The sequence below is a fragment of the Megalobrama amblycephala genome, linkage group LG13, assembly GCF_018812025.1.
Source record: "Megalobrama amblycephala isolate DHTTF-2021 linkage group LG13, ASM1881202v1, whole genome shotgun sequence".
NCBI classification, from domain to species: domain Eukaryota; kingdom Metazoa; phylum Chordata; class Actinopteri; order Cypriniformes; family Xenocyprididae; genus Megalobrama; species Megalobrama amblycephala.
The window spans coordinates 26,560,871-26,586,369 of record NC_063056.1 but is presented as its reverse complement, the minus strand read 5'-3'; the positions used below and the strand labels follow the sequence as shown (position 1 = coordinate 26,586,369).

Genomic DNA, 25,499 nt, shown 5'->3' with positions numbered 1-25,499 from the left:
TATGCCTGTGTGGTGTTTTTAATATGCTTTAAGACAAACCATGTGCAAATTCATAAGTCAACACAATTCACTCTCCACCGGGAGTTTGACTGACAGATGATCTGACCAATCATAACGCCAAATCTGCCGTTTTGTCCGACAAACATACCAGATATGAGAGATAGTAGTAACGTAGGTGGACTTGAACTTGAAAAATGGTGTATTGATGTCTTTCCACGGTTGAAACAACATATCTTCTGATTCTGATGTTCATTCATGTTTATTTAGTTAATTTCGTGTTTTATTTCTTGCTTCGCAATGTATTTTTCACAGCGGGAAAACATGAAGTGTGGCACAAGAGCGCCATGGCTTGTCGGACGTAGCGACAGTAACTAAGGGGGGCGGATCTTTGCAAAGGGTCAATTGCTGAGTATTTTCTTCTTAAAACTACAGCGAACCAAAGACAGTCTCAAAAATGCGGTTTGAAATCGCTGGTGTTTCTGACGCAACAAACTACCTTGTAACCAATCGTGTCAACGTGTGAACATCAACGAGTGGATCTCTGAGCTCGTGCGAGTGAGTGGAGGTGGGGCTAATTAGCATATTCATTGAACCGGGTATACTAAATGAGGCAAGGGTATAGAATTACATTCAAGCTATTTTAAGGCATGAAGAATTTTTTTCAAGGAAAAAACTTTCAAATGTCATTTTGGTGATCAAAGATGAGTTTTCACAGATAAAATTATTGACTACAGGGGGACTTTAAAGGGATAGTTCACCGAGACATGAATTCTGTCACTCAGAAAATTCTGTCAAAATTCTGTTTACTCCCCCTCATGTCATTCCAAACTGTATGCCTTTTTTTTTCTTCTTCAGAATGGAATATAACAAATTTTTAAGAATGTTTCGTTGTGTTTTTTTTGTGGGTCGAAGCATTGAAAGTTAATGGAGTTCAGTGTTGTTTTGGACCCACTGACTTTCATTGTTTGACCATTTTTTCCCAAACCTGTTGGCAAGCAAAAACATTTGAGCCCAGTGACTTTAATTGTATGTACATGAAAAAAAAAAAAAGAAGATTTCACAAAATATATTTTTTTATGAAATACAGAAGAAAGTCACATTTTTTAGAACAACATGAGGGTAAGTAAATGATGAAATTTTATTTTTGAGTGAACTATTCCTTTAACTATGTTAACCAACAAGACTTCCATGGTCGATTAGCAAGAAATTAAAGGATATTTGTCTGTTAAAAGTACCTGTAAGAAGGTGTGAGCCCAGAGACGAGATCTGAACTTGATCACTGCGCTTTGCCCTCGATCCAAACGATCCACGACACAATCCACCATCAGGCATTTGATATTAGAGCAGTTCTAGAGGAAAAAGTAGAGAACATCTTTCACATTAATCAGTACGTACAGCGACTCCAAACGTTTGAGACCACATTAAAAATCTAAGATTCAACATCTAAATAAAACCTGGAAATAAACTTTTTAGGATTTTGAACCATTTAGACATAAAATTAAACATTTTTCAATTCAACATTTCACTCGAGTTCTTCTACTGATAATACAATTTGTAATAAAAACATGTAAAAAAAAAAAGTAAAATATGAGCATTTTCACCTTGTTGTACCTCTGCAGATATGCTGTATGTTTTAAAAGCCTCACACTTGATTTTATGTGATTTTAGTGGTCACATTTAAAGAGTTGAGTGATGGTGTGTATGTATGTAGTATCAATGCCAACTGTTTGTGTATGTGCATAGGACATGACCTCTGCCCTGTCTTATCACAGTGCCTAAGGTGTGATAGACTAAGATTATCAAAACCACCTGGTCAATGCACTCACACTCACTCACACACACACACTCCCTAAAGAGACAGTTTGAGAGAGCAGGACAATAAGCATAATATGAATGACCTGTTATGAGATTTACAGGTGAACTCACCCTTTGAGGTTAACACAGGTCCCCATAACACGTCAAGTTCAACATAAGAATCTATCCGTCACATCTATGAGAGTGTTCCCACAGGGCGTGCAGCCATGTGCTTTAGGTGGTTTGTGAGAGTGTTTGTGGTTCTGGTGGGAGTGAATGTGCGTACCAGTGTCGTGCTGCTGCTCTGGGCTGTAGAAACAGATCGTCTATGGCGAGTCGGACCGCTGCTGTTCCTCAGAAAGCCCAGTAATTCTGGAGTGTCCTGAAGAGTGGAGGTCTAAGCATGCAAGAGATAGGAGAGGAATTGAAAAATGAATATTAGATGGAACCTGCTGTGTGTAGGAAATAACAGTTACACTCATAAAGCAGTTTTAGTATTATTTTTTTATATTATTATAGCATTTATTAATATTTTGAATTAGCTACTTGTGGCGAGCAGGGCGGGCGAGAGCTGTGAGGGAACGGCGCGAGGCCGGTGACGCGAGAGATAATGAGCTCCACCTGCGAGGCGCACCGGCCTCGAGTTTCTCACGGAGGAGCTCCGGAAGCATAAAAGGAGGAGCGATGACAGTGAAGGATGAGAGAGGACCAGGCCTGGATATTATTTTATGTTTTATTATGTTTGTGTGTTTATTATGTTATTATGTTTTATTACTGTCGTTTAGTATTTGTTTATTTTGAATTAAATTTATGTTTAACGTTCGCCGGTTCCCGCCTCCTTCTTCCTTATCTACGAACGGTGTTACACTACTATTTTTTATATTTTCAGTCTTAAATTTTCAGTTTTAACTTTATAAAGTAACTAATTTAACTTTATTTATATACCACTTTTCAAAATAAAATTGTTCCAAAGCAGTTTTCAGCACTGAATGATTTCTGAATGTGTCACACGGAAGGAAAGAAAAACACTAATTAAATATTTTGTATTTCTATTATTTATTTATCTATACAATTACTGTATGTGTAGTTAGTATTTTAAGTTAAAATGTAAAAAAAAAAAAAAACAAATAGAAAAAAATAAGTCACTTGTATTATATAATGCACTGTGTGAATGTGGTCAGAGAAGCAGACATAGAGTTCAGGGCCAAAACTCTGGTTAAGCATAATTCTCTCCTCTAAAGTTCACAGGAAGAGAGCTCTAATATCAGTCCAGGTGGTTAAAATTCTGAACTCAGCATGAACGCAGATCAGTTACAAGGCACAGAGGCTTCATGAGGACGTTGTGACGCTTCATAATGACTGCACATGAAATCTGAACAGCGATAATAAAGTCCAGTCAAGAGAGCAGAGGGGTCAGAATTAGTCCAACACCCTCTGATCAAAAACAAGCAGGACTCAGCCGTCACAGTTTTACATTTTTTTGAGGCTCATTAGTAAAAGCACAGAAACCTGAGATTTATAAGGACACAGGCAAGAGAGAGATTTGTGATGCATATGGAGAAAGAAACATTCATTCAAGTAACTGGCTCTGTGTATGAGGAAAGATCTTGTCAGGGGGCCGACTTCACTGAAACAGTGTAAAAATGTTTGGATGTGGACTCTTTCTCCTGGAACTGAGAGATAGAGAGATAAGAGTAAGTTTACCTCTAGCTCCAGTGGGTTGAGGGAGCCGTTGACGCTGCAGTGAACAGGTCCGTCGGTAATGATCTGAAGGGCATAGAGGAGGTGTTCCTCATGGAACTGACTGGGCCAGCCCACCTCCAAAACAGTCCTGCTTATTGAACTTGGACCCTTATTATGTAACTGGGAAAAAGAAGAGAGAAACAAAAAGAGAAACTTCAAATTACCAAACTTAAAAATATACATTTAAATCTATTTAAAAATATTCAAGTTTATAAACACTTATAGAGATGCACCAATAAGGAAATTATGGCCGATACCATTATATATTTGATATATTTCCAATTATTTTCATGTTATAGCCGAAAAATGGGTGATATGACCAGAGCAGACTGCTCGCGCTGCGGCGGTTCATGTGACACTAACGTGAAAATGGACTTCTTTCACCTCAATGGAAAGCATATTTACACTGTCTGAATCGTTCACTATCCCCTATATAGTGCACTACGTGCACCATATAGAAACTAGTAAATGTGTGAACAAATGACTGATTTCAGCCGCAGCTTCAGTGTCTGTTCATAGTGTAGGAGGGGCGGGACTTCAGATTCTAGAGAGCATTTGATTGGACAGAAGATTTGATGAGAAGCTGATGTGCACAGTGATGTCATGAAAATCTGTGATCCATTGTAGCAGAAGTGAGAGACTGTAAGTTTTGAATGCTTATATCTCCTAAATGGGAATTTTGTCATTGTTTTGGAACTTATTCATAACCTTAAGGCTAAAATATTAATGCTAAAAGCTAAAAAAACTTACATTTTGATTTCAGGGGGACTTTAATGTTTAGTGGTTGTGTTTGCCTTATTGTGTTCTCCTGTAATTCCTGAGTTACATTAAAGGGTTAGTTCACCCAAAAATGAAAATTATGTCATTAATGACTCACCCTCATGTCGTTCCAAACCCGTAAGACCTCCTTTCATCTTCGGAACACAGTTTAAGATATTTTAGATTTAGTCCGAGAGCTTTCAGTCCCTCCATTGAAAATGTGTGTGCAGTATACTGTCCATGTCCATAAAGGTAATAAAAACATCATCAAAGTAGTCCATGTGACATCAGTGGGTTAGTTAGAAGTTTTTGAAGCATCTTATATAGATTTTGGTCCAAAAATAGTAAAAAATGCGACTTTATTCAGCATTGTATTCTCTTCCGGAATCCTTTCCATTGAATTGATTCCATTGAATTGATTCCACTGAATTGATTCCATTGAATCCTTTCATCTGTCGGCGTTGGTAATGCACTTTTATGTCGTTGTTTTTGGCGATTAGGACATCCGCGACATGCACACTTACGCACCATTTTAAAAATTGCTTGAATACAGCGTGCGTCTCCCTCAGACTGTAAACGAAACTCTGGTGCACCAGATAACACGTCAGCAGCGTCTTACGTCAGCAGTGCGCATGCGGTTTACTGACCCCGAGTCGTGAACCCGGATGAACAACAGACCCGGAAGAGAATACAATGCTGAATAAAGTCGTAGTTTTTGTTATTTTTGGACCAAAATGCATTTTAGATGCTTCAAAAACCTCTAACTAACCCACTGATGTCACATGGACTGCATTGATGATGTTTTTATTACCTTTATGGACATGGACAGTATACTGCACATACATTTTCAATGGAGGGACAGAAAGCTCTTGGACTAAATCTAAAATATCTTAAACTGTGTTCCAAAGATGAAAGGAGGTCTTACGGGTTTGGAACGACATGAGGGTGAGTCATTAATGACATAATTTTCATTTTTGGGTGAACTAACCCTTTAAAGACTGTTGCTGTAGTATTTCTATTGTTGTGTGCTTTATTCACCGCAGCCACATGTGACAAAATAACTTTAAGTGAATGTTAGAATGTTAAAATAGAGGAAATACGCATGAACAATTAAATATCCAATATCTTAAAAACATGTAGAATTAATAAAAATAAAGTAGATTCCTTTACAGTATGAAACAATGTTTCTTCCAAAATACCACTTTCAAAATTTTACTATAGTGAAATACTATGGTAAATTTCCATAAGAGGTGCTGTTGATGCCAAATACTTTTAATATGAATCATCAGATTTTCATTTGATATGGAAGAATGTACAAGAATTGATGAACATTAAATCAAACACTCTGGGCTAGCATTAGCATTAGCGGTTGGACTGAACATGGTAGAGCTGAAGCTGCTTCTAACACAAACCATCTGTACAGCGTCTGGCCAACATTACAGGCAATTAAAAAATTAATAGCCGCAGGACAGATGGTGTTTAGTGAGGCCCACTCATAGCAAAAAGAGGTCAGGAGTCTACACAAAAACAAACAACAAATAAATAGCTTTACAGAAGTTGGTTTTTGCTAGCTGAATGCACTACACTCCATGAGAAAAGTTTATTGTGGTTTACTTCATATAATAGATTAGTGTTAGATTTTATTGCTGGAGAGAGAATTGGGTTGTTAAAAAAGTAACGTTGAGTCACAAAGTTAAACTGTTTTTCGTATAAATATGGATTAAATTCACACACACTCAGTGTGTTAGATTTCTATTGTATTACATTTTTATTCTTATTCCTTCCTGGTCTTTTATTAATGTTGATGTTAATATTAAACTGTATTGTTTTTTTTTTTGTTTTTTTTTGTTTTGTTTGTTAAGCTAAGCTAAAAACTTATTAAACTGTATAGTTTTTTTTTTTTTTCCAAAAAAGCCCTACTAGGGACAAGTGTTGTAAATTAGCTTTAAGCTAAAAACATTATGATACAGGCATCAGATGACTGTCAAAGTTTATCTATGTTATTTGTATCTGTCCCTATCTAAATAAAACAAACAATGTTAAAGATAAGATCTGCTGTACATCAGCTGTGATTAGTTGTGGCATGCTTGTATGTCTACTTTCTATGTTCTGTAGTATGCGTGTGTGTTTGCGAGTGTGTTTTATGAAAAGTGATTACTACTGATCTGGATCCCTTTGATCACAACAAAGTTTTAAATGTTTGATGGCCATTTAACAGAGCACGATAGTTCCATACTTTTCCATACATCTCTTCTTCTATTCCTGTCTATGAGGCTCTCCATGTTTACCAAATATGTTTTGTTTTCGTGTCTGTTTATTCCGTACCTCATATATGTGTTGAACCTGAGGGCCGACGTCATCTTCTCTCACAGGTTTCTCTTTGGGTTCCCATCGAGGGAAAGGCAAAACAACCTGAGCTGGGTGAGACACACTGAGAAAAACAGAGAGAAGATTTTCAAGCAGGTACTGTAAGATGCAAACTATTAACATGTGTTTATTGGAAAATATTTATGAGACTGTACAAGTTTCAAACCCGTTTTAATTTTGTAGTGTGGCAGATTTCCAATTTAAACAGGATATTCAATAAGAAAAACACATTTGACTGAGGCAAAGTAAGATATTTATTGGCTAATATGTCATAAAAACAGATGTTAGTCTTATTTTCTATGATATGCCTTATTTATCCTTCACTTTGACTTTATGGCAAGACAGTATTTTAAATGAACAGAAGTATTTAATAATCAATATGGGCCTGGTGAATAACTTCTCCAGATCTCTCTGAACAGTGGCAGTTTGGGTTCTTTTATTAAAATTAGACTCTAAAACATGGGTTGAAACAACCCAGCATTTTTTAGAGGGACTGCTCATTTTCTGCTCAGTTAGACAGAGAGAGACAGATAAAAGAGATACTTACCCTCTGATCTCAACCTGTGCTCTCGCCGCAATGCTTAGAGTCAGATTCACTGGAACGCTTCTTGAGTTGTCCTTATTAGAGCTGTTCAGAGAAACAAACAAAATAACATTTATGTGTAACAACAATCTTTACTTTCATAAACATTGTATGCTGCATTATCAAGGTAACATTTTGATATAAAATAAAGTGCCAGTAACATACAGAGTTATGTAATGTGCACTATGAGACAGTAAGGCTCTTCTGTAGAAGGTCTTAGTGAACTGGCCACAGTGTCTCAGACTCCTGAACATTTCCATGTGTGAGCCTGAGGCAGGGAGCATCTGTGTTCTGTGAATGTGTCTGTCCTTTGAGGGTGCGAGGATGAGAGGATGAACAGGGAACAATACTGTTTTCTTCTGAGCATGTCGTTGTCCTAGAATTCCCTGAGTCAACTGTCTCGCCGGTCATTGTGGAGTGAAAACCATAGAAACACCACCAGCCACACACACACACCGGTACACTAGACGGCACTCTCATTTCATACAACACAACAATGAACGCAAATATTATACAAAAAGGAATTTCACCTGGAGTGTGTGGACAAACACAAATCTGGACAAATGTGAGAATGCACAAAAAGAAATACAAACTAAAGTCCTAAAATTGGTTTACCAATTTTGTGTGACAAGTGTGTAAAGAAGTAATGTAATTATAAGATAATTAGACAATGTACTGTATTTGAAATACTTAAGGGACTCTTTTTGGTCTAGGGAAACTACATAATCTCAGATTCTGTCCTAATATATCTGCCAGTGACGCACACCTTATTAAATGTCACCCTGGTAACTATGCAGCTGTTAAAAACATAGAGTTAAAAGCAAAATATATATATAATTCCAGGGAAGCTCAGAAGTCAAAGGAGAGGATGTATGCATAAAAAAAAAACCCATAAAAAATCTGACAATTGTAACTTTGATCTTGTGGAATAACTGGGGCTCACAAAAATGATATATTTACTATATGCCATAAAACTCACTGTCTGACTGAAAGGAACAAGGAGATGGAAGAATCTTTGAAGCCTTGTAAGATTTTGTTTCATTCATTCAGGACTTATTAAATACTAAATCATGAATCAAGAAATGTGTTACATTCATTCCAGCACCTACATTTCCACCCTGAGAGAATCAGAATACAACCAACATAAAGCAGAAAAAGAATAATTCATAAAGTGTATTGTTTAAATTATATATTAAAAGTTTGGGCTCAGAAATTAATTTTTATTCAGTTTTAAAGTGACTACATTATGTATTAGTAAGCACATTTATAATGTTACAAAATATATTAATGTTAGAAAATAATTTTAGTTCTTAAAATATATCACAGTTTGCATAAATATATTTAGCAGCTGTTTTCAACATTGATAATAATAAGACTTATAAGTTTTTAAGCACCAAATAAGCATATTAGAATGATTTCTGAAGGATCATGTGACACTGAAGACTGAAGTCATGATGCTGAAAATTCAGTTTTACCATAAATACAGTACAATTTTATTTTTGATCAAATAAATGCATCTTGGTAGGAATAAGAGACTACTTTCAAAAACATTTACAAATCTTACCAAAAACCTTTTGAATGGTAGTGTACTTTTTAGAACTAATAATAATTACATAATTTGAATTACTTTTAAAAGTTAAAATAAATCAACCATCAGAGCCATATGTATCACACACAGAAATGTGAAAGACTTGAAAGACAAAACATCTTTTTTGCTGCATGACACCTGGCTTCTATCTCTCTGTATCTGCAGCTCCCCCCCCCCCCTTCTCTGTCTTTCACTCTTATTCCGTCTCAAGGTGAAAAATCAGAGTGGGCAGAGGAACATGTGGCTAACATTAGTCACCAGAAAATTTCTCTATTCTCTAGAGACACACATACCGAAACAGATAAGACACACACCACAAATGCATTCATACAGCACACACACTTAAGTGCAAACATATTACATGTGCAGGCGAAAACACATACACATACGTAGACTCACCCTCCTGTTTGACCTAACCTTGCTCTGAGACTTTAGGGTTCAGTGATTAAACCCTTAGGGAAATATCCCTTCCACTGAGAGCAGCCTGGCAGTCATCTCAACACCCCAAAACTAACATGTGCTCATAAAAACCTCCCTGTGCATATGTGTGAGTAACATCACAGTGAGGAGTGTTATTATAACAAATACGCTTCACCCTTGTGCTTAACAGAACATGGCCAAGGACATGCAAACCAAGTGGGGAGAAAACAGTGTGATTGAGATTGTTTTGCTAAATGCATAATGCAATATTGTATTCATTACTTCCATGAGCTCATTGCTTCTACCGTAAATTAATACATTGTTAGCTAACTGCATGATTTGTATATGTACATTGCTAAAATAACACAAATTGGACACAATCATCTTTGATAAAAGATTACTCTAAATTGTAATATTGACATGCATTCTCTGTAAAGCTGCTATGAAATGATATGTATTGTGAAAAGCGCAATACAAATAAATGTGAATTGAATTGAATAATATGCATTGTGAAACTCTAAAACTAACTAGCCAGTGACTGACCTGGTTTTAAGAAAGCCTTTTATAATTTTTATTTAAAAAAATCATGTTAATAAATAAAAATAATAATAATACATGTATTTATAAAATGAATGATTATTTGACTAGCTGGCTATTGGGTTATTTAACCATTATGACCCATCCCTAAACATGAAAAAATAGATGACCGGAAAAAAAAGCTTTTTTCTCAGTATATAAATACAAAATTGCCATTTTTCTCCACATACACCCACACACAGACAACAGAGTCTCTTAAAGTATGCCATCCATTTTCTGTGACCCATCCAAGGACATCTTATCAACACTCAGCTTCCTGTTCTAAAGTCTGGCTCTATAACGACCAACATTTGGGGCCCTAGCTTACAAAATGACCCCCCAAAACATACATCAAAGTGACACGCACCACTTACCTTGTTCTCTCTCTCTCTCTCTCTCTCTCTCTCTCTCTCTCTCTCTCTCACACACACACACACACACACACACAACTGAGTAGTGCGAGAGACCTATACATTAAATTATAAGTTACGGTACCACATGTTAAAGGGATAGTTCACCCAAAAATGAAAATTTGATATTTATCTGCTTACCCCCAGTGCATCCAAGATGTAGGTGACTTTGTTTCTTCAGTAGAACACAAATTATGATTTTTAACTCCAGCCTCCAATGGGAACTTCTACTATAAGAGTAAATAAAACTTGCATAGACAAGTCCAAATTAAACCCTGCGGATCGTGACGACACATTGATGTCCTAAGACACGAAACGATCGGTTTGTTCGATAAACCGAACAGTATTTATATCATTTTTTAGAGCGCGATCAGACCTTACTAACGAGTGCTGAATGCGGTTGGACATAGTGGTGTATTACAGTTAAAAAATGATATAAATACTATTCGGTTTATCACACAAACAGATCGTTTCGTGTCTTAGGACATCAATGTGTCGTCACGAGCCGCAGGGTTTAATTTGGACTTGTCTATGCAAGTTTTATTTACTCTTATAGAAGTTCCCATCCACTAGCATTATTTGACTGACAGACGGCAACGGTTGAAGTTAAAAATCATCATTTGTGTTCTACTGAAGAAACAAAGTCACCTACATCTTGGATGCGCTGGGGGTAAGCAGATAACAATCAAATTTTCATTTTTGGGTGAACTATCCGTTTAAGTTTTTGTGCTTTATGAGGACTCTCCATAGACATAATGATTTTTATACTGTACAAACTGAATATTCTATCCCCTACCCCTAAACCTAGCTCTTACAGAAAACATGTTGCAATTTTACATTTCAAAAAAACTATTAGTATGATTTATAAACCATTTCCCTCATGGGGGCCGAAATTTTTCACCACAATGCCAAAAATTGTTTCCCACTATCCTTGTGGGGACATTTGGACCCAACAACATTGGGAATACCTGGACCAGAAATGTTAGCCACACACATTCTGCTTCTCAGACACACTTACACATTGTATAAGTTTATGACCAGTGGGAACGTAAGGACTTGGGTGTTGACAATGATTTGGCCAGAAATGCAAATGATTGTGTGTGTGAGTGTGAGTGAAAGATAATTGCTGTGAGAATACATTATGCTTACTTGAATTGAATTGGGATATGGTTGAAATGAAAGGTGATAGTTACTGTACCTGTGTATCTGCAGCTCAAAGCCAATGGTAGGAGGGGCGTCTTCCAGCCTCTGTACAGAAAACCGTAAACCTACTGACAACTAGAGCCAAAATGAGAGAGTGAGAGAGAGAGAGAAGAAAGGGGAAAACATGAAGACATCAAAAGCTTAAGGGACATCTGTAAGTGCTCAGTAAAACAGAATAGAGTTCTCCCCCCACTGGCTCATACAGGAAAAACCCACCACAATTAACACTGTGCCGTCTTACATGCTGGGGGGAGGAGTGTGGGGTCTGTCTGGATAGTCTCACTGCTCTTATACCCCCAACAAATAACATGAAAATTATTTAACTACAAGTATACAAGTGTAACTCGTTAAATCAATAAAAAATGGACATGAAATACTGATTTGAGTCAAAATTATAGCTATAAATATTAGCTGTCAATATTAGGCAGTCAACTACAATATACTAAACAATCACCCTAGCAAAAAAGAGGAACACTGCACCAACATTACAGTAATATTTATAATGAAGTCATCTGAGATCATTTTCATTACAGTAAACTACTGATATGCAAGATGGTGCTAGTTCGTGTGAAATGGGAATGCGAGTCCACAGCGTTATATGACAGACATGCAAGTAGCTCCAACTTCATATACCGTGTTCGGGGTGAGCGGTTTGATATACAACAAATATTAGAAGTAGGGATGTACCGATACCATTTTCTAAGGACCGAGTATGAGTACTGATATTTTTTTTTCTGGTATTCGCCGATACCGATGCCTATACATTTATTAATTTCTTTTTTCTTTTCTTTTTTTTTTTTTTTGCTGATGTGGCAGTTTTCCAAGCACAACACAGTGAGACTAATGAATGTAGGACAGCTTCTTTATTATTACTCCAATGAAAAAAGTAATAATTTTTATGTGCTTGTCAAAATTTCACAGTGTCCAATAACCTTCAAAGGGCATAATTACCAAAGTCATAATAAAAAACAAAAACAAACATTGTCTTTTTTTACCAGCCTTTCAAAAGTGCTAAACAAATATTACAGAACAAATGTTTATAACATAACACTGTGAACCAATGTAAACAACCTAGGGTGACCAGATTTGTCATGGTTGAATATGAGACGAGTGGGCAATATGACCATGATATGAGAAATTTTATTTCACTGTCTGAGAGAACTGGGAGTTCTCTCAGCCTCTGGTCTGTGTCATTTAGCGAGATTTGCATGCAGTTCGCAATGCGTGGGTTGTCATCATTAATTTTGAAGTATTTCCACACCCCTGAGGCTGACATTGTTTCTGCTGCCGCCGTCGGCAATTCTGTCAGTTACGTCACGTGAGGTATACGAGTATGAGTACAAGTACATGAGCTTGGTATCGGCCCGATACCGATACTGGTATCAATATCGGTGCATCCCTAATTAGAAGATATCTGACCACTAGTGATGTAAAGACTGGTTTATTTTACATACTTGATCTTTGAATCTTGTGCAGCAAAATGCACAAATCTGTATTCAAGTCATTTTATTCATTAGTTAAAATGTTAAATCTTCATATTTGTATTAGGAAATCATAATGCGGCCAAATCTAAATTATGAGAAACATAAATAAGTAGTTCACTTCCCGAGTCTTCAGTTCATTTGTCATGTGACAAATGAACGAGTCACTCATAAACAACACATCTCTACCGATTGCTGAATATCACGATTGACCAATCAGAAACAATTATTCCAGAGTGCTAAATCTGCTAATGGTAATTTATACAACTTGGCATGGTATTCACATTTTTTTACATTTAAAACACAAGACGCAGTGCAGTGGACTGAAAAAAGAGAAAGGTTTAGAGACCTTTAAAAGTTTAACTTGAATACCGCATTTTTAGAATGGTGTGTCATGTGCGAGAGGCTGCAAAAGATGCAAGATGTGAATGCAATGGTCAAACAAAAAAGCATTCTGTGTAAATGGCCCCTTGAAATGCTAAAAATGTATATATAGCTCATTATTCTTTTTTGCATTAGGTATCATATTAGCTATTGCTAACATATTGAAATCTTTTTGTAAAATGTTACCATATTTATTGTATTTATATAATTGCAATTTGTCCTTACGTACAGTTAAAAGTCTGTCAGCTTTTAAAAAACAAGTCTTTATAAAGCCATTTTCTTTGATTAATTACTTTTGTTGTTTTTCTGCTCTGCTGAACAAAGTCTAAACACTGAAATCTTCATTCACAAACAAATAGTAAAATTTCACCAATCATCTCTCTCTCTCTCTCTCTCTCTGTGGCTGTAACTGTGTCCATATGGTGTAGTTCATTAGAAGAAGTCTGATAATGGCTGCTAGGATAGTTAATGAAGGCCAGTCCTTTAGCTAAAGGCTATGTGCTAACTCTGGAGCCCCATAAATGAGCTTCCCCAGGCGGAAACCTTCCTCACTACAAAGCCCCCTCATAACAGACGGGTGAGAGTAACAAGTGCTGTTAAACTTTAAAGAGGGAACTGGCCACGGAGCCTCTTTTTGTGGTCTTGCGTCCTTTTTTAAAACCCACAGAGTTGGTAAATAACAAATGAAGATCATATCTGCGCAACTTCATACATGTGTTGAGAAATGAGACTTCATCAGAGATTGGAGTTTACAAGGGCTGGTTCATATGTTTCTGTGGCAACAGTAATCATCTAATTACACTAATGAGACAATAATTCTAAATCGAAAGTTTTAATGAAACTCAGAGCAGAACACAGCGTATAACATGAGAAAAATGTACAAGTTCTTCAAGTGTGTTTGATTAAGTGCATTTCACAACATAGGAATGAAATGTAAGATGCAGTTTCCATTTGAAACAGCACAAACACACACATCAAAAGCACTGTGTATGAATACATATGTGCATTGGTATTTATTCAGATGGATTACAGATTGACTAAGGAAAGCTGGACAGAGTGCATCCAGAAAGCATGAAGATGGCTGGATTTTGCATGATTAAAAAACAATGAACAACGTAAGTCAAAGATGAGCCTGTCAGTCTGTTATTTACAGTGTCATCAGAAGCATATTGCTAGGATGCTCCCAAAATATCAGCCCACTCTGTTAAGAAATAATACATCGCTTCATGTTGCTGGGAAATACGAGGTGATGTGGATAGAGACTAAAGCCATTAACTGTTGCCAAATTCTGTGAATTTATATCACCCTAATGTGACATTAGCTAAAATAGGTAGGAGTCAGTGAAACAATAAACTCATTCAATGCGTTTTATTTTACAGACCATGAAACTCCTCTCTTCATTGAAAGAGAGCAATAGATGGGGCGAGTCATGTCGGATTTATGGCTCAGAAAATACATTTACACTGTTATTTTAAGACTACTGGGGAATTTAATGCATTATCATATAGAGAAGAAGATTCACATTTGTGAGACTAATAGAATACAAGACACTTCACTTCATGAAATCACAATATGACAAACAACTGCAGTTTTGTTTTATTGAAATTAAGAGCCAAAAGATCCAAGGCTTTATGGGCGGCACTCTGTGCAGTAGCTCTTCTGTCAACTTCCTGTCTTTACTCAGCTGTCCCATCTAATAAAGGCAGAAAATGCCCAGAAATGTTACTAATTTTATGTTACTAATGTTACTAAACATAATTACTACTGGACTAGTGTCAAAAGTACTGAAATTTTAAAAATGTGACAATACCAGCATTTCCCCCAAGTATTTTGAGTGCTGTTGAGCGGATTTACCTCTGATTGGCCATTGTGTTCACGCGTTCAACAGATATGTCTGAGATTGGCTACAACGATCAATGCTTCAAAAACATGTTGTGAATAGACATCTGTGACGCTCTTCACCGAGCGCTTACACAGATACACATGGGAGCGTTTGAAAACAGGTGTCTATCAGCGGATCTGTCTATCAGCGGATATATTAGGGATCCACTGATAGATGCCAGCTTTCAAACGCTCCCATGTGTATCTGTGTAAGCACTCGGTGAACAGCAAGACTCACAAACATATCTGTTGAGCACGTGAACACAATGGCCAATCAAAGTTGTTTAAGAATCCGTTCAACAGCGCTAAAAATGCTAGGGGGAAATGATGGTATCGTCTCATCTTTTTAAAATTTCAGTACCGATTTGGTACTGAAGTCTGTACTTTTGACAACACTATACTGGACTAGCAAGCCCTGTTTGCTGTTCACCTACTGGTTAATAAACTAATCGCCAGACCGACAGAATCCTGAGACTGACAGTGGAGGATATAGGAATGAATATATTACATGAAATGTAATCATGAGTTCATTTGAGCACTAGGTACGACACACTTCATACACAACCATTCAAAAGTTTGGGGAGGGTAAGAATTTTAAAGGCGCTCTAAGCGATTTGACGCGTTTTTAGGCCCATTTTTTTTTTGTCACATACCGCAAACATCTCCTCACTATCCGCTAGCTGCCTGTCCCCTGAACACACTGTAAAAAAACGCGGTCTCTGTAGTCGCCACAAGCTCCGAAAACTGCAATAAAAACAAACTGATGCAGCCTGGACCATAATAAACATGCTCCAGCCAATAACCGACAAGCAGCGTCAATACGCAAGCTACTTACATTTTAAGTGCGCGTTCATGACTGTTTCAGGAAGCACGGAGGGGAGGGCCAGGAGGAGTAGGAGGGAGGGTCTAGCTAGCATCTGTTTTGTTTGACAACACTTCGAACGTCAACAGGAAGTTACTCCGCTCAGAATCGCTTAGAGCGCCTTTAATTTAAAATTTTTAATGTTAAAGAACACACTTCGGCTAACCATGCAAGGCTGCAACTATTTGATCAGAGTAAATTTCTTAAAAAAAAAAAATTAGAGTATTAACTTAACATATAACTTAGACATTTCAAACTGTAATGTCATTAATTGTTTTAGCTTTGACTCAGATATTAGCAACTGATGTTGTGAGGTAACAACCAATGTGTATGTGCAAAGGCCCATTCATCAAAGTCCCCATGAAACAAAGTGTTTTATTGGTGGCTTATTTGTGCCCTAATTGGTGGCTCAACGATTGTGCAGGAGAGCCTCCATCACATCTTCCTTTCACAGTCAGTGTACTGAGCTAGATGCATTTGTACTGTTTACTTCTAAAAATACAATACAACTGGAAGCTTCTACTTCAGACAACACGGTCAATACAAAACTCTGCTGTTCCTCGTATAGGAACTGTTTGTGGCGCCCAGACCATTTGAGGTGGTGTGACTAACATGTTTTCTGCACATTGGTCTTGTGATGGCTTATTTGTGATGAATGAGCTGCACCACATGGTTATGACTTACTTTTATGGGCTATGAGAGGATAGCTTGGAAAGTTTTGAAAAAGAAAACAGAAAATGAGAGAAAAAAACAGTATTGAATTTGATCACAGGCCTTGCGCTGATTCCATGTGTGGTACGATTGTTTAGTGACGCCAGTGACAACAGTGTGTGAGTGTTTTGTGAGTGTGAGTTCATGACGGGTCTCGTAGTTTGCTTGATGTATGTGTGAGATGGGGGATCTGTGGCCATGTCACCCTCCTCTGGCTGGTGCCATGATAATTTGGCCCATGTGGGTTTAACTCCAGAGGCTCCATGACACAGCCTGTCACCATGACAACGCCCCCTCCTTCCAAATCTGGAACATGTTAACAGGTCATAGAGCCAAACAACTCTCTCTTCCTTTGTGTTCCACAGAATAAAGAAAGTCATACAGGTTTGGAATGACATGAGGGTTCACTTTTCGGCGCTTTTCTACTGCATGGGATGGCTTGGTATGGAATGGTATGGCTCGCTTAAATAGTACCTCAGCTGAGGTTCCAAGCAAGACGTACCGATACCAAATGTGACATGTAAACACTGCAGATCCCTGATTGGTCAGAGAGAATCGTCACTACCAGCGTCATTGGATTTGAAACACGAGACACCAAACCTACTAGATTTAAATAGTCCGTAACAGCCACCGCAGTATCATTTGTTTGTGAAAAGACTTGCTTTAAACGACTGTCACACACAACTTGAAAAAAGAAATGGCTGTATCGTGGTCAGTAGATGAGGTTCAGACTCGTTGGTAGATGAGGAGCGGATCCACGGCAGTAGAGGCAGAGCAACTATAATGATCAGTCTATAATCCCACCCTACTTCAAAAATGTACCTTTAAGTTCACCTTTAAGGCTATTTCTGTGTGAGGCATTTATTTTGTCTCATGATTAATTTGCTCCTTTTACATTCTACATGCTGCCACAGAATTTCTCTACAGGCTCTCTTCCAAACCCACAATCCACCAACATGACAGGCCAGTTTGACATATAATAACACAGACCTCTGAGTATCCAGCCAACTGCCTACACACACTGACCAATACCATTTTAAAACCGCAGGTCCATCCGCAGTTAATATTCTGCCTATTCAGTTGTGATGCTCTGATTTATAGCTTATGAGCAACATAATCTTTTGACCTGCTGTAGTAAACACAGTAATAAACCACTCTGCCCTGCCTCCGCTCTCAGAGAGCTGGCGCTGCTCGAGCCCAAGTATTTACCAGCTTTGCATCAAATTACTGACAAATTACATTTCAATTTGCCTTGGCTTTAACAAGCACTGCAATCCAAACAAACAGAAAAGGAAGGGAGTAAACTGTCTAATAAAGATGCAGGTGTGCGTGTGTGTGATACACAATGTAAAAATGAATTCTCAGAAAAATAAGAAAGAAATAAAGTAAATAATTGATAACAATTGGTTTAAATCATGTATCAGATTATATTACTTAGTTCATTATAATTAACCACACAAAAATCTAGATTTAATGCAACAGTGGACATGTTGTATCCAATGAAATTAATGCTGCACACAGATTCACAAAGACAGTGAGTCCATTTAAAACCCTCTCTGCAAAGCGGAATATAGTTACTGCAACTCAAATTCATTATTTTACAGAATTTCTATCCGGCCAACTTTAGAACTTTAGATGCAACAAGTCATTTTTTGTAGTTGGACAGACCTCGGTTTTCTTCATATGTTCCAAAATATATTATGTCTGGAAATCTATCGTAGTCACAAAATTTCTTCTACAGCCAAAATAACCTTAACAGCTGCATACATCTATTTGGGACAATGATACAATTTACTCAAGTAATCTTCCCTACTTAGATTTTTTTTTTTTTTGTATTTCAATGAGTGATACTCAATAGGGATGAAACATGAATAAATCGGACTTGAGCCTAATGAGCAGTTCACCCTTAGGGCTTTGAGGAAATGGGAAACTAATGGAATGAGAAACAGAGATGGTAAAGAGGAGGACTAATGTCACCTTAGAGCTTACAAATTACAGCCATTACAACTAGTAGAAATAGCAAACAACAACATACCACCAACCATGAATATGTAGTTTAAAATACACAAATTAATGTAAAGATGATCTGGACATACTCAGGAACACAACTGTGTGTGTGTGTTTGTGTGTATATGCCTACATATGAGATGCAGGGCAGGATGTTGTGTTGGGAGTGTGTTGTGACAGGTCAAGAGTGTGTTTTGTAACCGATGTAATTGCACCCCAGGCTGAGATATTTGGGATGGCTGGAGACGAGTTGTCATGGTGACTAGTAAATAGATGGAGAGCGTGTTTAGACTGAACCTCAAACTTTGTCCCAATGTGTTTACACCCTCCCTTCACTCACTCACTCCATTATTCCACTTTTTCTCTCAACCCGCTGTTTTGTTTTCTGTACTCTCATTAACAATGTCCAAAATCAACCTGACAGAGAAACTGGGAAGAAAGAGGTAGGAAAGAAAGAGAGAGGAGAGGGAGAAGGAAAAAATATCACACAATGCACAAATCAAGGTACTGACTGTGCAAGAAAAGTTCTACGTAAGGTATGTGTGTTTTCTCTTTAGTGAACATATATGCTGATCTCAGCAGGAGATGCATATGTGTCCTTAATAGCACATGAATGAATACATCTGTAGAACAGATTCCTGAAGGTCCGTGGGGCCAGTAGACAAGCAGTCTGGGTTAGTGAAGGCACGTACATACACACTAACACACACCGAGAGAGGAACATGGTTTCCTTCCTCTGGATTAATGGTTCAATAAATGATACCCAGCTAAAAAATATTTTCTTAATTAGTTTTTTGTCATTTTTCAGTAAGAATTTACAGTACAAACAAAAATACAAATAATAATATCTTGCTTTCAGCACAAATCTATCAAAATGTAAAGCGGTTTATGCTGAAAACAAGAAAAAATGAATTTTTGTTTAGATATAAAAAAAATAAACAGTTAAAATATATTCTCTGAAAACGTCTTAATATCTTAGGTTTCATTAATTTGATCAAAAATAGAGTAAATGTTAAACAGTAATAATGTGATTTCATATATATGTGTGTGTGTGTGTGTGATTAACTATAATTTAAAATGTTTTCTATTGTAATATATTTTAAAATGTATTTTAATTCTGTGATGACAATGCTACATTTCAGAAATCATTCTAATATGCTGATTTGATACTCAAGAAACATTTCTTATTATAATCAATGCTTAACATTTTTGTGCAAAACATGATACATTTTTCAGGATTCTTTGATAAATATAATATAAATGTCTTTACTGTCACTTTTTGATTAATTTAAATGTCTTTGCTGAATTAAAAAAACAAACTTTTGAAAGGTAGTATTTATGAACTTATCTCTGGTTTCATTACTGAAAGGACTTCTCTCCTTCAAAATTTCAACATCCTGTTTTTTTGACCAAAAGGTATGTGTGTGAGTGATGCATCTGCAGGTGTCTCATACAGGACTTGAAGTCTCAGTAAGCTGACAGCACTGCTAAATATCTGGCTATTAAAGGGCAAACTGATATGCTGTCTTACCCTTTTCTCACCCCTCTAAAATCCTCCTACCTCTGTCCTGCTCATTTATGTTAATGCGCTGAGGGATACAAGCTCTCACTGCAAGCTAAGGCCAACATATGCAAGTCCAGGAGATACAAAGTCTACACAAACAAATGAACACAAGCCCAATTTTATGTGTTGATGCATCAGAATGCATTTCATAATGCAATGCAAGTACATACTGCAATCTTTTTTTTTGTCTTGTTGTCTGTTGTCTCTTTTAGGTAAACGTCTGTCATGGTGGCTGTACGAGAAAAGCATTAGTTTGAAATGAAGATTACTGAGCAAATTAGTTATGTTAGTTAGACTGTTGACAGGTTTATAGTTTGCTACCTAAATGATAACACATCTGGTTTAATGGCACAGACATTTGAATGAAACTCTATTGCTCCCTTGAGTACTAAGGTTTGTTACTGTCACTGAAATGCAAGAAATGTAAATATGTACTGCACACTTACAAAGCATTGGCGAAGCATTCATGTCAGTGTACTACTGTAGAGTATGTTTCATTCATTCATTTTTGGATCAAACTGTACATATTACATCACATCAATAGAGTTTATGTGACATGGATCTTACGTTTGTGTCAGCTACCATTGGGTTTCCCAGGTCACACACTACAACTCTGGTATCATTCTCTGTTCTGTGTTCGCAGTTCAGCCGCTGAAGATCCTGAGAGAGAAAGAGAAAACAGATCTTCATTATTTAATCTATAATAGCTGATGTGTTGATCTACATGCTGAATGTCTAAGGAACACAAACAGAAGCATTATGCCCATTCAAAGGGACACATGCCACCTCAGAACTTTCAACAAATATTCAAATAATTATTTCAATTGATAAAATAAAATAAAATAAAATAAAATAAAATAAAATAAAATAAAATAAAATAAAATAAAATAAAATAAAATAAAATAAAATAAAATAAAATAAAATAAAATAAAATAAAATAGGCACATTACATCACTGAAAACAAAACCAGGCAATAATAAACCCGGTCAATAACTAGCATAATCCAGTGAAAACATGTCTCTGGAGGGTCAAGGGAGGGGCGGAGGAAAGGAAACGAGGGAGAGAAAGTACATGACGAATTCTCTGATAGTAATCACATCATACATCACTGAGGCCCTACCCCTGTCATCTCATCAACCCCCCACATCAGTCTCTCTTTTCCTCCATCTCCCTCCTCTGGTAACTATTTCCTCTCACCAAAACAGAGTCAAACCGTAACCAGTCGGTTCCCAGAAGAGCAGCTAATGGAGTTGTGCAAATTGCATTAAGAGCCACTCTCAAACACGCGCTGCAATTACCAGTTATACACTGCATCTGTTAAACTCATAACTGACAGACAGAGAGCAATCAGATCTTCTGCGGTTAGTGCCGCACAGCGCCAGTGTCTCATGGAAGAAGAAACAGTGTGTTTGCAGAGATGCATGAACGGGATGACAGCAGAATATATGAATGAAGATAAGTAGGACTGTATGCAATGAAATAAACAGTCTGTTAGATCTCGGCAAAGCATTACAGTACACACCTAGGCATGAGGCATGTTTTAGACAATGTTTAATAAGAAACCTTAGCCATAATTAGATCAACATTCAGTGCATTCCTGCCTCATTACTACATCAAAGCCATTGCAGCACTCATGTTTGTGTTTTTAACTCTGTGTCAGAATGGATTACAGATTTAGAATTTCACCATGATGGATTTAAAGCCGTTCAGAAAATCTGATATTTCACAAGAACTGAGTTCACATTACAATGTGTCATAACCAGGTGCGATGTGATAAAATATCAAGAAATACAAGCTATTCATGTAAATGTAAAGGTTTTTGCCTTAAAGGGATAGTTCACCCAAAAATGAATATTCTGTCATCATTTACTCACCCTCAAGTTGTTCCAAACATATATGAATTTCTTTCTTCTGCTGAACACAGAAGCTACTGACTCTGGTGATTGTGTTATTCTTGTGCTTCTTGATTTAACTGCTGCGTTTGACACTGTGGACCATGAAATCCTGATCTCACGTTTGGAGCAGTGGGAGGGCATCAAGGCCATAGCACTTGAATGGTTTAGGTCCTACATGGACGGTCGGACTTTCTGTGTCAGTTGTGGTGACTCTGAGTCCTCCTCTGCTCCTCTCTCTTGTGGGGTCCCACAGGGCTCTTTGTATTTGCTCCCACTAGGTTCAATAATCAGGAAGCATGGCATGTCTTTCCACTTTTATGCAGATGATAGCCAGATTTATGTGCCTCTTAAAAAGAACGACACTGTCAGACCGTTACTCGAGTGTCTTGATGATATACAGGCCTGGATGTCTCTTAATTTTTTAAGTTTTAATGTAAAAAAGACAGAGGTGGCACCATTGGGACCCCTTCTGTTGATTTGGGGGCCTTGGCCCAGTACAACAAACAAACAATCACTAACCTAGGGGTTAAAATCGACGCTGACCTCAAGCTTGACAGTCAGATCAGGGCAGTCGTTAAATCAAGCTTTTTTCACTTGAGGCAGCTGGCCAAAGTAAAGCCATTTCTTTCGAGGCAACACTTTGAGACAGTAATCCACACCTTTGTCACCACTCGGCTGGATTACTGTAATGCACTGTATGTGGGGGTTAGTGGGTCTTCTGTTGCTCGTCTGCAGATGGTTCAAAACGCTGCAGCACGTCTGTTAATGGGAATGCGCAAATACGAGCACATTTCCCCTATTTTAGCCTCACTTCACTGGCTGCCCATACATTTTAGGATCCATTTTAAAATTCTCTTATTTGTTTTTAAATGTCTAAATGGTCTTGCTCCACCCTATGTTTCTGAGCTGCTACACCCTTATAGCCCCCCCCCCCTTCTCTCAGGTCAGCTGATCAGCTGCTCCTGAATGTGCCCAAAACAAAACGGAAGCTTAGATGGGACCGTGCCTTTGCTGTGGCAGCTCCTAAAATGTGGAATGATCTGCCACTGTCCATTAGACAGGCCTCTTCATTGTCTTCTTTTAAGTCGCTTCTTAAAACCCACCTTTTCTCTTTGGCCTTTGACACTAGATTTTGACCTTTGTTTCTTAATTTGTTTTTCTTGTTTTTATGTCTTGTATGAGTTGAGTATTTTATGTTTATATATTTTTCTGTACAGCACTTTGGTCAACTTCGGTTGTTTTAAAGTGCTTCATAAATAAAGTCTGATTTGATTTGATTTGATTTGAAGATATTTTGAAGATTGTGGGTAATCAAACGGGTAGCTATTGACTTCCATAGTATTTTTTTTTAGGGATGTCCCAATCAAGTTTTTCTGCCCCGATTCGATCAGAGTCATTGAATATTGCCAATACTGATATTTGCAACAAAAAAGGGGAAAAAAGGTGGATTTAAGCTTGAAGCTTGCAGTTTCAGAATGCCAGTCTCTCAGTCAAGTCTGAAGCAAGATGCAACCCATAGCAATGTGTTATAGCAATGACGTCTGATGGCAGATATAAATAAATTACTTTCGAGTGATTTGTTACAAAGTGTGCATCAAATATGCAAAACACGGAAGCTTAAACGTGCGTGACATGCTAGAACAGACCTCATTGGTTCTCATGCCAGTGTCGCAGCCAATACCGATCAGTTTTAAAAATCAGCCCCGAGATCTATAGATAGATAGACAGATAGACTAAAAGTCTGAGACTAAAATAAACCTTCAATAATTCGATTAATTATGAAAGATGAAAATGAAATGAAATTTCGATTAAAAATGAAAGATATCATACAAAGGGCTTTCACTAAGTATTTATTATCTTCTACATCCAATCGGCTACTGAAACCCACATAAGCACATAACACAGCGATATCTTGCACACATATAAGTAAAAAAAGATAGAAGGTAATGTTGCTTACCTCACGTCTGCGCTCCACACCAATATAATCCGCCTCTGGTGGGAGGGTCACATGAAGCTCTGCCTCGTACGCCCCCTCGCCCTCATTGGCGGCATTAATGGTCAACATAAGCAAGTTGTCATCCCCGATTATAAGTTCTGTCCGGTCCCTGTACAAAAAAATGATGAAATCTGTATTTAAAATCGCTTCTTAATGTTAACACATTTGCTGTCTAGATATATTATATGAGGCCGAAATCAAGGAAGTACATGGTATGACAACATAAACAAAGGATGCCTGATACAACACAGCACATAAATTACAACAAATATACAAACAGTTGCTCAATGGCACACACATGTATGCTTTCAGGCCCACAAACTCACATTTTAGCAGAAAGTTTGAGATCTGGGATGCACATGTTGTCTTCCCCACAATCCAACAGGATGTTTGCCTAAGGGAGACAAAAAAAAAAAAAAAAAATCTTCTCTTTCCGTCTTTGGGTTTGTTTGTTCACTAAATTGAACTTATGTCTTTTTTCCCCTCTAATTAACTGTTTACTGTTTAAATAAGATAACAATATGTTGTCTTGTTTTAAACCCTCTTTTAAACCCTGCATGTCATGCCATCATAATTTAATTAATTTAATGTAATGCACACATGCAGTCTCTAACTAAACACTAATGTTGCATGCAAACCTGCTCATGGTGGAAGGTCTTGCTATAGTGGTCTAAAATGGGCCGCAGCTGTAGGCCAGGTGGAGGGGAATTCTGGTCCAGGCTGTAGTTCAGTGCCACGCTGATAGGGCTCAGTTTATCCCTAAACTCTCCCTCATCCTACACATAAACAGAGAAGGATCAGACAAAAAAAGAGTGGTGGATTGCAAACAGAACATACAAGTTTCACTTTACACTTTCTACTCTTTTGATTATCTTCGTCCTTTGACATCAGTCTGTTTTATTGACTCACAGCTGCTGTATGAGCATGCTTGCTTTAGAGAGCCAAGGGCAATAAATATAGTTATTTAATAAGTTACAAGGATTTGAGAAAATGAGAAAGTATGTTTATGTTTTTGAACAGAAATGCACAATGATTTGTGAAGGAAAAGCTTATAAACACAAAAGCAGCCAGGCTGTGATAAAGTATGTGAGGCTGCTGCATTAAAACACGCATTGTTTGAACGAATCCAAACTAATTGTTAGAGACACAAATATTCTCTCAATTTCTAAGTGAACTGCTACTCAAACTAAATTTGTAAAAATCATGACCTTAAAGGGTTAGTTCACTTCCATATTTCCCCATAATTTCCCCATAATTTACTCACCCTCAAGCCAT

The 25,499-nt window shown here is 37.3% G+C and overlaps 1 protein-coding gene across 1 annotated transcript in view; it reads right to left on the bottom strand.

The window, feature by feature from the left end:
- The window catches only part of itga8 (integrin, alpha 8), a 73,559-nt gene that overhangs the window by 6,525 nt on the left and 41,535 nt on the right, over window positions 1-25,499 (bottom strand). Inside the window, exons 18-27 of the mRNA XM_048152736.1 lie at window positions 24,863-25,000; window positions 24,551-24,618; window positions 24,186-24,333; window positions 20,901-20,993; window positions 11,439-11,518; window positions 7,211-7,291; window positions 6,622-6,727; window positions 3,499-3,657; window positions 2,081-2,191; window positions 1,236-1,349 (exon numbers count right to left, since the gene is read on the bottom strand). Coding sequence (XP_048008693.1) covers window positions 1,236-1,349; window positions 2,081-2,191; window positions 3,499-3,657; window positions 6,622-6,727; window positions 7,211-7,291; window positions 11,439-11,518; window positions 20,901-20,993; window positions 24,186-24,333; window positions 24,551-24,618; window positions 24,863-25,000 — 1,098 coding nt within the window. The remainder of the gene's footprint in view (window positions 1-1,235; window positions 1,350-2,080; window positions 2,192-3,498; window positions 3,658-6,621; window positions 6,728-7,210; window positions 7,292-11,438; window positions 11,519-20,900; window positions 20,994-24,185; window positions 24,334-24,550; window positions 24,619-24,862; window positions 25,001-25,499) is intronic.